Source organism: Hemitrygon akajei, chromosome 18 (assembly GCF_048418815.1).
Source record: "Hemitrygon akajei chromosome 18, sHemAka1.3, whole genome shotgun sequence".
NCBI classification, from domain to species: domain Eukaryota; kingdom Metazoa; phylum Chordata; class Chondrichthyes; order Myliobatiformes; family Dasyatidae; genus Hemitrygon; species Hemitrygon akajei.
Window position 1 is genome coordinate 23775494 of NC_133141.1, and position 16549 is coordinate 23792042.

The following is a 16549-nucleotide window of genomic DNA, read 5'->3' on the forward strand; positions in this document are numbered from 1 at the left end:
CACAGATTCAGTAGGCTGAAGAGCCTCTTTCTACATTGCATCTCTCTCTAACTCCAAGATATGTGATTCTGCAGAGATCTCTGAGTGTTTATAACGCAGATAGGGGATCTGTAACAGTATGGGGAGAGAATCTAACAGCAATATACAGAGGCACCTGGCAATATAGGGATTTAGCAGCACTGCAAAGGGTCTGTAAAAGTAAAGGTGGATTTGTAAAGTTTAGGGAGGTAAAACAATGCATAAGTGATTGGTTACAGAGAGCTTGTAATGTTGAAGGGAGGTGTAACACTATAAGTGCTTGTAACATTGAAAGGATATGTAACGCATGATTTGTAAAATTGCAATGGCTCTGTAATATTGTGCGATATGGAGCAGCTTAAGAATCTGTAACACTGTAGGGATTTGTAATAGTTTAGGCAAATGCAACCTGGCAGATCATGGTAGCACTTTGTGATATTATAGAACTGTCTAAGAGCTGATAGTGAAGGTTGGCACACTAAGGCGGGTAACTTTGTTGTTGATGTATCTATTTATATAGAGTATATATTTATATTTAAGGAAGAATGTGATACTTACTCTTGGACCAGTCGGACCTGCTGCTCCAGCCTCACCTGGGACACCCTGTTCAAGAATGAGAAAGCACAGGTAAGTGATTACAGACGGTAACCATTGCACCCTTTGCCATTATACATAGGAGCATAAAGGTTGAGTCATTTCAGTCACTCCATGGGGTCATGGGGGTCTGCAGCTCACTGTTTGAGAGGGTGCCTTCCCACATTTAAATAGCACTTCTATGTAAAGGGCGCTGAACTGCAGTGCTGGAAAGTGGGGAGTTCTTTTACAAATAGGACAGACAAAACAGCCTGCAAGGCCTCATTCTGTGACATGAATTTTCTATCATGCGATGATTTCAAACCTGTATGAAAGCAGCCTGTTTGAAGCATGGCCAATACTAATTCTACAACATTGTATCTGGGTCTTCTTTACAAAATTCATTTACCAGCTGGACAGTTAGTCTCAACGTAGCAAAGATCAATACTATTACCACCTCAGAGAGGCCTGGTCACAATTAATTCTCTCTCACTTCGGTTTCCAAATATAATTTGTTATTGGAAATTTTTCTGCCTCTATTTTATCCAGACTATTTAGCAATTGTGCTCAGAATATTTTCTCTTTGCTCCTCCTAAACTAAATTACCCTTCATCCCCTTCTTCATTCCCGAATCCTGATTCCATTGTAATCAAGATGAATCCATATTATTTAGAATTTTTCAATGAATCAATAAACAAGCAACAAAAATAAAACATTAGCTCATTTTAGATGTTGGTTGGTTTATTTTTTGATTAAATTTAATGAAGCAAAACCAGAAGTGTAAAAGCACCTTCTGTTTTGCCCGCCAAAATCTAAATTACCTCCTTTATTTCTTGAGACCCAAAATAATGTCTATCCAGTGCTTCTTCACTAATATAATCTTATAAAGGCCATATGTAGTGCCAGGTAACAGTAGCCGGTGGCACAGCTAGTAGAGTGGCTGCTCACAGTTCTAGAAACGCAGGTTCAATCCTGACATCCTCCCTTTTTCCATGTGGGTTTCCTCCAGCTAGTGTGGCGCATGGCCAAGTGGTTAAGGTGTTGGACTAGCAATCTGAAGGTCGTGAGTTCAAGCCCCAGCTGAGATAACACGTTGTGAGCAAAGCACTTAACCACACACTGCTCCAGTCTACCCAGCTGAAAATGGGTACTGGCAAAATGCTGGGGATTAACCTTGTGTCACGGAAACCGGCATAAGTACCAGCTCTGATGAGCCTATCAGGCTCAGGACAGACTTTAACCTTTTCCTCCGGCTGCTCCAATTTCCTCCCACATCCCAAAGACGTGGGTTGGTGGGTTAATCGGCCACTGTAAGTTATTCCCTAGTGTCTCGGGGGAGTTGATGGAAAGAATAAAACGGGGACTATTGTGAATGGTTGCTTGAAGGGCTGGTTTCTGTGCTGTATGAGTCATAGATTCATTGATTATTAATAACCTACTGTATGAAACACAATGATGTGTTTTGACAAGCTATACATTGCTACTGCCGATTTCTACCTATCTACCCTATCCTACTAGCTCTGTCTTTAACATTGGCCTGATAAATATAAGTATAATAATATAAGTATAATATATAAGTATATATATAAGTAATATATAAGTTTAAGTATAATATATATAATAAATAAAAGGCTAAATCTAAACAGATGGATATTTAGCTATTAAAGGAAGCATTGCCTGTGATCAACGGATTACATACCTGGTCACCTGGCTTGCCACCCTCACCGGGAGGACCTGGGGGACCTGGCAGACCCTGGAATAAAAGTAAAACAGATTGATTAGTACAGGAAAATCTAAAACTAAAGATTTGATAATACTTAATAATAAATGGAAACAAAAGAAGTAGATTCACTGTTCCTGTTCAATAAATGTAACATAGTTATATGTATAAAAATGTAACTTTAGGCTGCAATAGATTTAGAATCTTAAAGTATTTAGAATTCAGAACAGTGTGCTAATTCTCTATCACAAATTTAAAGCAGCTCTGTTTTAATTGGCTTCTGTAAAACGTTGTCCCTTGTGTCACAAACAAGCGAAAATCTGCAGATACTGGAAATCCGAGCAACACGCACACAAAATGTTGGAGGAACTCAAGCTCATTGTCCCTCGTGTGTTGGTGAGAAGTAAAATCTGGTGGGAGGGGGAAATTGATGCCGACATGGGTGGAATAAAGTGGAATTAGGGTTGGTATAAACGTGCTTGATGGTTGGCACAGACTCAGTGGGCTGAAGCGTCTGTATCTGCGCTCTATATCTAACTGTGAGTATGATTTAAAATAGAGAGCTATAGGTAAGCCTAGTAATTTCTGAGGTAGGGACATGTTCAGCACAACTTTGTGGGCCGAAGGGCCTGTATTGTGCTGTAGGGTTTCTATGTTTCTAAGTGTTTCAGTAATATGAGACACAAGAGGCAGCAGATGCTTGATTTGCTGATTACCTTCAGCTCCTTAGCGTGATGCTTAAATGATATTAAACAAATTTTATCTTAAATACCTGGAAGCCAGGAGGACCGGGTGGACCTTGTTCACCTCTCTCACCAGCAGGACCCTGTAAAATGAAACAAGGGCAATGTCAGGAGTGAGCAACACGTTGGCTTTTAACACAGTATTGAATCAAAATTATAGTGCACCCTTGACGATGTGTAAAAATGGATCAAATGAGGTCAAAATTCAGTTCCAACTGAATCTGAGGTCTTGGTTGTAAGAGCATGGGTGTTGCACACTTGTATAATCAAATGTGCAGTGGTAATGATGGAGGAGTGGCCTAAAGCTATTCACAAGTAATTAACCTACTCTTTAAATGTGTGTGCTGTGGGAGTAAAGTCTACATTATTCCAGGAGCGTCCCAGGACAGGAGCCTCTTGGATATTATTGGCTAAGTATTCAATGTTCCAGAAAAAGTGGGGAGAAGATCATTTTGTGCACACTTGTATGGAAAATGTGGGCCATAGCAGGATGGCCTGGTCAACTATTCTGAGTGATGCAAAATTATCTGGAAAAAATATTATGTTTCATACGTGGAAAACTCAATTTCCAGTTGCATAACACTGAAAATATTTCCAGGCACACACTTTTCATGAAAGTATTAGTGGCCACATTGAAATATGTTGATTGAAATAGCATTTGTAAAGTATAAAATAATGAAAACAGCACTTGTAATACTGAAATGTTTTAGAGTCGGTCCTTATTTTACTTAATTGAAATTTACTGAATTTAATGAATTTTGTAGCTGAATTTTTATGTCAAATTAAAATATGATGATATTTAAATGGGTGTTTGACGGTGCTGACTCAGTCCGCCAAAGGGCCTGTTCCCATGCTATATGGAACCATGACTCTCTGTGGCAGTCCATGGAGCCTGTGTCAATATAGAGGACTGTGACAACTGATGTAAAGACATTACACATTTTCAAATGAAATATGTCTGCTCATACAACAAATTATCCAAAGTATTTCAACTCACAGATGGACCAGAAGGACCTTGAGCGCCTGTCTCCCCATCTTTGCCAGGCAAACCCTATTAAGAGTAAAGAATATCATTTAGTATGCAGTGAAGGAATTAGCAAATAGATTTTAAGAGTATTCTTTCGATCCTGTAAGTGCAGCACTTTAAGACTGTTACATGTTATTATGCTATAACATACAGTATTATTCATACATTGCATATTGTGATGTTCCCTATTGCCAATATAGTTCCCTACATATGTTATATTATATAATGCTGTGGATGATATTTGCATATGGGTATATTGCACTCCCTATTCACTCTTACACAATGTAATGTGAATTACATTCAGTTCCAACTGCAAATATCCGATATTAAATCTGTCGGATTTAATATAATTTGGTGTTCTTTTAATCTGAATATTGTGGATTGTTTGTAAAATAATATGACATATGATAAATATACATACTACATTATAACTGAAATTTGTAGCACTTCAGATATATATGTATATTGCACATATAGTATACTGTAATAGACTAAGACAATTGTGCTACTCCAAAGGGTGCTATATGAGGTCATTTTTACCCTTGACCATTAGGCTCTATAATGAGTCAACATATAGCAGGGGAGGTGATGACCTCTCTCCTGTTAGACTGTTTGTGGTAACTTACTTTTTTATTGTTTCTTATTTCTCTTCTAATATTTGTTTATCTGTGCACTTGTAATGCTACTGTGACACTGTAATTTCCTTTTGGATCAATAAAGTATCCATCTATCTCTGTAATACAAAATACACACTACTCATAACAGGAATGACATATGTTATAGATTATATTTGGTGAGACCAATGAATCGGTTACTATTGCTGGTTTGTGTTATGAAGACTTGCAGAATGTCTGAAGTGAGTTAGCTATAACGGAGAATGCTCAAGTAACTGGTAATGGCAATAAGAGTGTGGCAGCACAAGTGTCAGTTTTCTAATCCATGCTTTGCTTAAACTCAGCCCTGGTAATCGAAAATCACGGATTTTACGCGTAATATTCGACACTTGCTTGTATCTTGCTTTACGATAATGTATAAAAACAGTATTAAATCATAGCATTTTATTATGCTACTCTGTACTGAGGCAAATCACACTATAATTTTGATGGTCAATCCATTAGGTAATATTTCAGTATACTATTGCAAGATCTCCCAGTGTAATAGCAACTTCATTTTGATATCAGTGGCAATTGACTATATTTACTGTATTCCCATAAATTTACGTATAGTTAGGCCACTTGCTTCAGGATATTAACATCTGTAAAAGAAGACTATATGGTAAGATAGGCTGGGTACTCAATGTGTCCACTCATCACAACAAGATACTCAGAAGACATCCTGCATTAAGGAATCATTTCTAATGAACAATATGTCTTGCTGTTTCCAATTATGTATCCTCTATTTGCAATGTTTCTATCAGATGCCTCAGAAAATTATATTATGGCCAATATATCGTACATAGACGCTGTATTTAGTCAAGACGTACATTAACGGTGACCATGGCATGATTTTATGAAGTGTGGTCAATCATGATTGATAGCCTTCACTTGCTGAATTACAATTGTTCTGAAAAATATAGGGTTACCTACCCTCAACCCAGGAGCACCAGGGATACCCTTCTCACCGGCTTTGCCAGGCTCACCCTAGTGAAAAGAAAGAAACAAAATAAGTTTACATTTAATCTTGGCAGAACATTGGATCAATCAAATTGTTTTGTTTTATCTTTACAAGAAATCCATTGAAAGTACTAGGGAGTACAACACAAGATATACCGAAAGCAGAATACAAGGTAGAAGCAGAAATGAAAGTAAGTGAAGTGTTTTTCTTACATTTCCACCCTTTGGTCCGGGGAAACCCATAATACCAGGTTGGCCTCTAGCACCCTGTGGACCAGGTGGACCAGGACGACCATCTTCACCAGGAACACCCTTCAGACAAGAGAGAAAGGTTAATCTGCTACCTGTCGTACAGCAGTTAATGTTGATTACATTTATTCTGCATTAACCTGAACACTAATAAATTGTAAAAAAGCAACAACACAGTGAAGCTTAAATCATTCTTAGAAATTTTCTTGATAGTTGCACATTATCCCTATCTTCCTGAAAACTGATTACTTGAGGAACAGCTTAGTCTATCATACTCTCATTTCACTAGGAAATGGTGATCTGAATGTTTTGCATGTCCAAGAAAATGCTCAGCACCCATATTTTTTATTACTTAGCATAAATGGAAGTCTGAAAGGATTGGCAAGAATACCCTTGATTACCTTTGACAGATTGTCTGAATGCTTGAAACATGTACCCCCTTCCTAAGATGGGGTGAATGCTGTGGAACATATACCGTCTTTTATAGATTTGAATGCGATGCTCCAAGTCTGGGTACATATACTCTTCTCCACCTAAGATATGGTATGAAGACTTCAAGGCCTGCAGATTCCATGACCCAGGAGAATGTAATGATTTGATATTTTCCTCATCGTATACAGGTATTTTAATCTTGGAAGGTTGTAGGACATTTCTAAAGGTTAGTTAGCAAAGTATGTGGGATTGCGGGCTTCTTAAATAGAGGCATTGGGTTCAAAAGCTGAGAAGTTGTGCTGATCTTTGATAAAACTCTAATTAGGCCACAATCAATTGGTTGCATCCAGTTCCGATCAGGAGGAGGTCTTTGTCCTTGGGAGGTTGCAGGGGAGCTATGCCAGAATGGCACTAGGGATGAGGGTTTTAGCTTCAAGGTTAATTTGGAGGAATGAGGCTTGTTGTCCTTGGAGCAAAGGAGACTGAGGGGAGGCATTGTAGAAATGCACAAGATAATAATAAATTAAAATAAGGGAGGCAAAGATAAGTTGTTTCCATCTCATGCTACAAAGAGTGGGGGTGGGGAGCACAGAATTAAGGCTTTGAGCTGTAAAGGAAGAGCATTTTTTTAATGTATTGACCTGGAATTTGCTACCCACAGATGTGACGGAAGCACACATGATGACTGATTGCAAAAAGAAACTGGACAGGCACTTGAGGAAAATAAACTTGCAGGGCTATTGATATAGAAGGGTGAAATGTGGCCCCATTGTAGACTCAATGGGTCAAATAACCTGACTCTGTGGCCTCTGTTATTTTTTGCTCTTCAGCTGAAACAACCGAACAGTCCATGCTGAGACTGTCTCTACATCGCAGTCAAAGTTACCTATTTTTATAGTATCGTAGAGATAACAGGTCAGCAACAGGCCCTTTGGCCCAGCTCGTCCATGCTGACCAAAATGCCTTCCTGAGCTAGTCCCATTTGCCTGGATTTAGCTCAACTCCTCATTAAACATTAAATAGGGAAACTCTAGAAAGTGACAATAAAATTCAGGAAACCTTTAATTGAACTAATTGAACTTACAGGAGCTCCAACTTTTCCTTGAGGACCAGCATCTCCAGGGCGACCTGTAAGACCCTGAACAAAACATAACACAAATAAAAACTCAAAAATCAGTAAAAACCAAACATCCATGTTCTTCATTCATTAGTAAGAGATTTTTTTTGTCAGTGACTGACAGTTAGTCCCATTAAGAACCTCCAATGTCACTTTTGGCAAATTACTCTTTTGGGAGAAACAGAAGAGCTGACATTAGGGTTTAAAAGATTCATTAACTATGTCTTTTAAAGTTAGCACATTTATCAACTGTTAAAATGACAAATTATTAGATATTCCATTATTGGGAATTTCTACTGTGCTTGGCAATACTGAAAGACATTTATACGTGACTTCTCAATATAAAGGCTGAATGAACTAAACCAAAAAACACCAAATCATTGGTGATAAGTTATGATCTACCATCACTGTGTGTTAAAACATCTTTCTACTGCCAGCTTTCCTTTAGGTCAATGAATCTGTGAAATTAATGTGCCATGTACTGCAAGAGTACATAGATCAAACAGTTGTGTTTAGAATATAGCCAGTCTGGTCAGGGGACCAATTGTTGGTCAGTCTCCCTGCCCTCTCACCTCTTCAGATCCCCATCACCCCTCCCCAATTTTTAAAGTGAACAGAGTTTATGTTATTTGGGGGATTCACTAATGACTGGGCTGGAATATCAGGGCTGGAATTCAGTACCCTCTTTTGCTGTCCAGTGTCCAATGATACTTTGGATCATGGTGTGAAAGCTGTCGGAGCAATGCAAGTTCTTCCCTCATATAGAATGGTGTTTCCTTTTAAAGCAAGCTTGGCACATGGGCAGCAAGAATTGGCTGGTATTGTAAATGTTTACCAAAACTGAGGATAATAGGGGGAAATAAATCTGAATGCACAATGTATATGAAGAGGACTATCTCACTCAGGGCTCAAAATGCTCCACAGGTTGAGCATAAGTAGCTTTATCAATTATTTACCAAGTTCAGGAACACTGAGTACTGATAGTGAATTCAAGGACCCAGTTTCAGCACCACACCCTATTCCAAAAATGTACCTTAGTCCCAGAGGTGAGAGAAATCTAGTGTTCCACTCAATTTCTGAAATAGTTATCTCATGATTGTGAAGCTCATACTTTGAATGGTGAAGGAGTATGTTTAAAAAGAAGCTTTGAAGAAATTAACAAAGGTAAGAAATAAAATATTGTGTTGTGCATCTAATTGGCAAATGTTCCCTCAAAATATTCTCTACTAAGTGGTTATTATGAACATCTTGTGTAAATTTTAAGTATGAAAGTTTGCTTCTGTAAAATTCCTGCTTACTCTTGCACCCGGAAGACCAGATTCACCTGGGCGGCCAGGATCTCCATTAGCACCTTTAGGCCCAGAAACACCGGGAGCACCACGCTCACCAGGGGCACCCTGCAATAGGAAGCAAAATAAAGTTTAGTTCATTTTTTAAAAAAAAGCATTATCAAGCCTATTTGGAATGTAGCCATTTTTAATCACCTTGGTTAGTCCAAAGCCACTGCTTCCATATTTGGGAGATTCTTCTTCCTTTCCATGTTATAAACTTTATTCCCTTGCTCAAAATTATTATTGCTGCTCTGAACAAAAGCCTTTGAGTCCTGATGCAGTGTCTCAACCAAAAAATGTCAATTATCTTTTTGCCTCTAGTTACTGCTTGACATGCTGAGTTCCTTCAGAAGTTAGCTGTTTTATTCCAGATCCCAGTATCTCCTGTGACTTCGAAAGACATTGATTATCTTTTATCCTCCTCAGCTCCAAATGCATTGCCCTACAAATTGTCTTTAGATCCTGTTCCACAAATTACTGCACTTCAAAAGTACTTCAATGGCTGTAAAGCACTTTGGTCATTGGTCCTTAAGTTATGAAAATTGCTGCATAAATGTAAGTCTTTGTTTCGTATCCCTACTAAGTTGAAACAAGTTGAATTGCAATGTGCCCAAGACTCCTATCAAGCAAAGCTTCAAACTGCTTGCTCCCTACTTCATCTTCACCCACTTCTGACGCTGACTCTCTAGAGCTTTCTTCAATATCCTTCTGGGATATTGCATCACCTGACCATTACGTCTCCATAAACCCTGATGCCTTTCCAATTTTTTCAGTCACAATAGTGCCCTCCCCTTTGGCACGGTCCTTCGAGCCGATTTTACATTCAAAGAAAAACTAATATTTAACACCAGTTAGTAATTATCATTTGGAATTTACACAGGAATTTTTCAGTGAAGATTACTGCTCCCGCCCCTGTAGCAATTCCATTCATCTCTTGAAAAAGGCAAGATTCAAGGTAAGATCAATTTGCAGAATATGACACTGGCTATATAATATTCTCATTAATTACTGTAAAATGTAATTTTAAAGGAACTGAAAATCAGTTCAAGTTAGAGATTGGATTTTGTGAAGGGTGGTGGATTTTGGTTACCCAAGAACCTTCCACTTCAAAGAACCAACTTTGGGTCATGATGTACTGAATCTTATGTGCATAATAATTAAGTAATTAAATAATTATTTGTGTTCTTTTAATTTTACAGGCAAGTAGCTCACCTTAAACAATGGAACATTTTACCTACCTTTGGACCGGCAAGACCATCCTGACCTGGGAAACCACGGTTACCAGGAGCACCCTAACAATGGAAACAAAAGAATTAAAGAGTATATTAAGATCTCATCACAGTACCAATAAAATTAGTCTTTTCATTAATCTTATTCATCAGTGATCTCACTGAAATATGTAACATTCTCAGGAAGTCTGACTGTGTAGGTGCCTTAAATATGTTTTCCCTAGCAGCCTAGTGTCAGGATTAGGGGGTCTTCCATTTAAGACAAAGATGAGAAGGAATCTCTTTCTCCTTGAGCATTGTGAATTTTTGAAAATCTCTGTCAAGAGAACTATGGATGCTAAGTATCATTCGGTATCTGCCCACCGTTATTTTTGCAGATGTTGAGGGACAAAGAAGCTGACTTTCCAAACCTGTGATGTGCCCTATGAAGCAATAAGGGCTCCATCGATGAAAAGGCCTTGGGCAACACATCCATCCCTGGAACTTCCATGTGATCTTTAAAAGGTCACTGCTGTCAACAGCTTTGCAACAAATTTTAAATATCTCTGATAATGAGATTTAACTAATTAAAAAAGTGCAATGAAATACTAAAATACAATTTTAATATTTCATTGTACTTGCTGCTCCTCCATCTTGCTGCTGCCGATGTGCAGGCAGAAGCTGAAACAAGGGGTGGCCATTGTTAAAACCGTCCACTGTTGGTCCAACCAATCAGTCTCCATGCTACAGGACTGCTTTGATGACGTCAACTGGAATGTCTTCCATGATGAGGATGTCTCTGTGTTCACGAGTTTCATCCAGAAGTGCATCGAGGATGTTGTCCCCCAGAAATTGATCAGGGTCTATCCAAACCAGAAACCCTGGATCATCAGTTCCGTGCGAGCAGCATTTACCACGCGACACAGAACTTACGTTGCTGGTGACCAACAGGAACTCAAGAAATGTAGCTACGATCTGCATAAAGTCAAGGTAGTGAAACAACAATACAGGGACAAGATTCAGACACAACTCTCCACCAACAACACACGCAGCGTATGCCAAGGTCTGCACACCATCACAGACTTCAAAGCTAAACGCAGTGGAGTTTCCTACATCACTGCCTCTCTCCCAGATGAGCTAAATCTTTTTTACACTCGATTCGATGTTACTAACACTGAGCCCCTGAGGAGAGTTGCCGAAGAGACCTGCACCTTGGTCATCTCCGAGGCTGAAGTATGCGAGTCGCAAGGCCGTGGGACCAGACAGCATCCCAGGGTGGGTACTCAGAGTGTGCGCAGCACAACTGGCAGGTGTGTTTACAGACATTTTTAATCTCTCCCTCTCCCAGTGTAGAGTGCCCTCCTGCTTCAAAACATCCACTATTGTCCCTGTACCTAAAAAGACCAAGGTAACATGCCTGAATGACTGGCATCCTGTCACACTCACCTCAATAATAAGCAAATGCTTTGAGAGGCTGGTCAAGAACTACATCTGCAGCACGCTACCCCCACACTAGACCCCTACAATTCACCTACTGACACAACCAATCGACAGAAGACGCAATAGCCACAGCTCCACACTCCGTCCTTACACATCTGGAGAAGAAGGATGCTTATGTGAGAATGCTGTTCTTGGACTACAGTTCAGCATTCAACACCATAATTCCCTCTGGGCTCAACAAGAAGCTCAGAAACCTTGACTTTCACCCTGCCTTGTGTAGCTGGATCCTGGACTTCCTGTCAGATTGCCGGCAGGTGGTGAGAATGGGCTCCCTCACCTCTGCCCCTCAACGCAGGTGCCCTCCGGGCTGTATCCTAAGCCCCCTCCTTTACTCTCTGTATACCCATGACTGTGTTGCCACTCACAGCTCCAATCCGCTAATTAAATTTGCTGAAGATACTACATTGATTGGCCTTATCTCAAATAATAATGAGGCAGCCTACAGGGAAGAAGTCATCTCTCTGACACAGTGGTGTCAAGTAAACTACCTCTCCCTCAATGTTGCAAAAACAAAGGAGCTGGTTGTGGATTACAGGAGGAATGGAGACAGGCTAACCCCTATTGACATCAATGGATCTGGGGCTGAGATGGTGAACAGCTTTAAGTTCCTCAGCATCCACATCACCGAGGATCTCACATGGTCTGTACATACCAGCTGTGTGGTGAAAAAAGCACAACAGCGCCTCTTTCACCTCAGACGGTTGAGGAAGTTTGGTATGGACCCCCAAATCCTAAGAACTTTCTCCAGGGGCACAATTGAGAGCATCCTGACTAGATGCATCACTGCCTGTTATGGGAACTGTACCTCCCTTAATCACAGGACTCAGCAGAGAGTGGTGTGGACAGCGTAGATGTGAGCTTCCCACTATTCAGGAGATTTACAAAGATAGGTGTGTAAAAAGGACCTGAAGGATCATTGGAGATATGAGTCACCCCAACCAGAAACTGTTCCGGCCGTTACCATCCGGGAAACGGTACCGCAGCATAAAAGCCAGGACCAACAGGCTCCAGGACAGCTGCTTCCACCAGGCTATCAGACTGATTAATTAATGCTGATACAATTGTATTTCTATGTTATATTGACTGTCCTGTTGTACATACTATTTATTACAAATTACTATAAATTGCACATTGCACATTTAGACGGAGATGTAACGTAAAGACTTTTACTCCTCGTGTATATGTAGGATGTAATCAATAAAGTCAATTCCATTCCAACATTAAAATTAAATAAAGTAAAATAATTCAAAAATTCATATCTTTGAACAGGCTTAACACTCTTCAAATGAATAGAGTTGCTGTTTTCATGCCTATCCTTCCTGGCATTATGCAGAGGAGTCGATGCAAATGGCATTCGTATCCTCTATGCAGCTTGATGGTAGGTCCAGTAGCAGAACAGGTCAGGTAAACCAGCACTTCCACAGTTCAAAATGCAGAAGTACGAGACACAATGGAGGGCAAATTTCTAACAGTCAGCAGTGCTGCAGGTAAGCATAATTTGATCTATTAGGCATACTCCAGGCTGAGATTCTTGAACTATAAAGCGAGGAGCAATATGGTCTACTCCTGCAACTATTGCTTAAGCATTTCTGTTTCAATATAAACCTGTACAGCTTATATGATCAAAGTAAGGAACAAATCACTTAATAAAATGGGTTCTGCTTATTATAATTAGAGTAATACACAGCCTTGTGTAAGTATTGATGCTTTTATCTTTGATTATAATGGATAGAGTACAGAACTAATGGTTGAGGTATCTATTGTGCTGCATATTGTCAGTGTAAGTTTAAATTTGGGAAACTCACTCTCTCGCCAGGAGGACCATTTGGACCAGCAGCACCAGGTTCACCACGAGGGCCTCTCTTGCCTTCTTCACCAGCAGGTCCAGGAGCTCCTTGAGGCCCAACAGGGCCCTACAGAAACAACAGAAAAGGAATATCAGATGCAATCACAGAGTGAGCATGCTCTATTTATGCAAAATATATTTCAATTGTACAACAATTGTTCAAAAGAGGAGACCTAATAGATAAGTTGAAACTTTTAATGAGATATTACTGTATGCTTCCTATCATGAGCTGCTGATTTGTTAAGGAACTGGGCAAGGCCAGGATCATAAGACCATAAGAGATAGGTGCAGATTAGGCTATTTGGTCCATGTAGTCTGCTCTGCCATTTCATCATGGCTGATCCATTTTCCTCTCAGCTCCAATCTCTTGCCTTCACCCTGTATCACTTCATGCCTTGACCAATCAAGAATCTATCAACCCCTGCCTTATTTATTCTTCCACACCATCTAATCTTCTCAATATATCATCTCCTTTTAAGAATATATTTGCTAATCATTTCAGTCTAATTTAATGTCTATACTAATTCTTTCCCTTGATTACTCACTGCAAAAGGTCTTAACTTGTGCTCCAAAATTCCACCTAACTTCCCTCTAAATTACTTATTTTTGTTTGTATATATTATTTGAACTAATAAGGGGTACCTCTTCTTTTGAAAACAGAACTATGAAACAAAAATCATTTTAAATACTTACAATCTCTCCTTTTGGACCTGTTTCTCCCTTGAATCCTGGAGCTCCGGGTTCACCCTATCAGACAAGACAATAGCAGGGTTAAAACTTGGAGCATGGAAGCACTCATGTAGCAGCAAGATATCAAATTGGTGTAGATTAGATTAGTGGCCTTTGATAGACTTGCTAATCATATTGAAGACCTGGCCCTTGGGAAAGGATGCCCCTAGAGGTATTTTTCAATTCAGTGCAATGCCAGCTGTGAGAAATTTCCACATGATCCACTTAAATTGGAAAAGCTCAGAAGAAATATTCCTATTCAACTCTTCCAAACTTGTTAAACTTGAGGGCAACATTTTGAGGTTCATAGAACTTTGTTGGTAGTTAAAGGTCTGACTCTGGTGGAATAGTAATTTAACAAAAAATAAAAAATAATATATAAATGCATTGTGCACCAGCACAATTATTTGGTTTATATGTGATCTTGTGACATTATATGCCAAAAGGACTGAGTGATAACACTCTTTCTCATTCTATGGCAAACGCAGGCAGGAAAAATGCAAAATTATTCCAGCTTCTCTACAGTGATCAAAATGGCCCTTAAAATAGAAATATTTACCAATTCTACCTTCTCTTCCTGTAGGGAAGTGCTTGGCCTCTATTTGGAAACTGACCATAATAATGTGATAGAGACCAGGTGCTTCATGCTGTAAAGTACTACAAAAGCAAATGTGAAGTTTAGTAAAGCATTGGGTAGTGGACGGAAATCCAAAAAAAACCCTGCAGATGCTGGAAATCTGAAATAAAAACAGAAAATGGAGGAAACACGGTTATAGGGCAGCATCTGTAGAAAGTGAAAGAGAGATCACATTTCTGGTCAAAGATTCTACATTTGAATAATCATTGTGTAGTGAAGTTTGACAGTAATAGGATACTTGGCCCAATTTTGATGTGGTATAATTTGGTACAGTTTAGCATTATGAAGTTCAGTGCAGTATAACAATGGGTAATCTCATGAAAGTTTAGCATGTGTGTTACCATTCTATAGAGAAGATATAAAGTTTGGGGGAGTTTTCTAATAATGCAGTTTGTTATATTTTATATCATTTCTCAGTATGTAATTTCAACATGGGTTAGCAAAATGAAATACGGTGTAGTTTAAAAATGTCTAATTTAGCATTTAAGTCATATCACATAGTTTAATTGTAGTGGTGACATTTAACATATTGTGATGCAGTATGTTTAATTAACATTATACATCTTGGTTGAATTTAATGCTATCTGTTGATAATGATCAGAGTAGCACAGAAAAACTCCACTGAAAGCAAAGAAAGCCCAAAAGATTCCATCTCGGCCCGAAACGTCGACAGTGCTTCTCCTTATAGATGCTGCCTGGCCTGCTGTGTTCCACCAGCATTTTGTGCGTGTTGTTGTTTGAATTTCCAGCATCTGCAGATTTCCTCGTGTTTGCTCTCCAAAAGATTCCAGTTGGGAACATGCTCTAGCTCTAACTCTAGGTTAAATCAGTTTGAAACTACACATTTCATTTCATTTCATGACAATTCCAAAAGAAGTCAAGGAAAATCAAATATATTTGCTTACTTGTTGACCTTTAGGACCAAGTGGGCCTGTAGCACCCTGTGGGCCTGGAGGCCCTCGTGGACCAGGGAACCCAGGAGCGCCAGCAATACCAGGAGCACCCTTTGAGAATAAAACAAGAGAAGTTAACATCAAGTGGTTGATGGTGCACTAGTAAGAAGATACAAGGCCTTGTCAGCACCAACATTTAACAAATAGGTAATAAGTGTAGGCTTGATATCTGTGATCATGCTCATTTAATTTAAGATGATGAGCAAACAGATGTATGATGGCAGAATTTGGCTTTAATAAGGATATATAAAGGCGTTAAAACTAAGAGCAGTGCTAAGTTCAGAGCAGAAAAAGATATGATAGTTATATCATGATAAAATTTTTCACACAGAGAATGGTGGGTGTGTGGAATTCACTGCCAGAGAAGGTGGTAGAGGCAGATCTTTTAAGAGACTCTTTGATAGGTACATGGAGCTTTGAAAAATAGAGGCCTATGCAATAAGGAAATTCTAGGCAGTTTCTAGAGTAGACTATATGGTCGGCACAACATTATGTGCCGAAGGGTCTGTAATGTGCTGTAGATTTCTAAGTTTCTATGTTTTCTATGTTAAAATTAGAATGATATGCACCAATTTTCATAAAATGTGTGCAAATTCCACTTTTCTAAATCAATTGATTGGATTCGGCTATTACTTAATCAGGGAAAATTTCTCATTAAGTAAATGCCAAAATGGCCAGATCTTGAAAATGTGCATGTAAAGTAATTTACACAGGTAAAAGCAAAATGGCTGCTCTGCAGTGTTTACTCCTGATATCATTTTATGCAACGGCATTATTCTCATGTTGCACCTAAGACTTAGAAGAATGCACTGGAAAGTAATGATCAAAAGATCAACATTTGGTTTGCAGAACA

At 39.1% G+C, this 16549-nt stretch overlaps 1 protein-coding gene across 2 annotated transcripts in view; it reads right to left on the bottom strand.

Annotated features, from left to right (window-relative positions):
• Positions 1 to 16549, bottom strand: part of LOC140741200 (uncharacterized) — an 83877-nt gene that overhangs the window by 38255 nt on the left and 29073 nt on the right. For both annotated transcript variants that reach the window (XM_073071096.1, XM_073071095.1), the window contains exons 20-31: positions 15649 to 15747; positions 14071 to 14124; positions 13337 to 13444; positions 10062 to 10115; positions 8791 to 8889; positions 7460 to 7513; positions 5908 to 6006; positions 5668 to 5721; positions 4052 to 4105; positions 3084 to 3137; positions 2291 to 2344; positions 577 to 621 (exon numbers count right to left, since the gene is read on the bottom strand). In XM_073071096.1, the coding sequence (XP_072927197.1) occupies positions 577 to 621; positions 2291 to 2344; positions 3084 to 3137; positions 4052 to 4105; positions 5668 to 5721; positions 5908 to 6006; positions 7460 to 7513; positions 8791 to 8889; positions 10062 to 10115; positions 13337 to 13444; positions 14071 to 14124; positions 15649 to 15747 (828 nt within the window). The remainder of the gene's footprint in view (positions 1 to 576; positions 622 to 2290; positions 2345 to 3083; positions 3138 to 4051; positions 4106 to 5667; positions 5722 to 5907; positions 6007 to 7459; positions 7514 to 8790; positions 8890 to 10061; positions 10116 to 13336; positions 13445 to 14070; positions 14125 to 15648; positions 15748 to 16549) is intronic.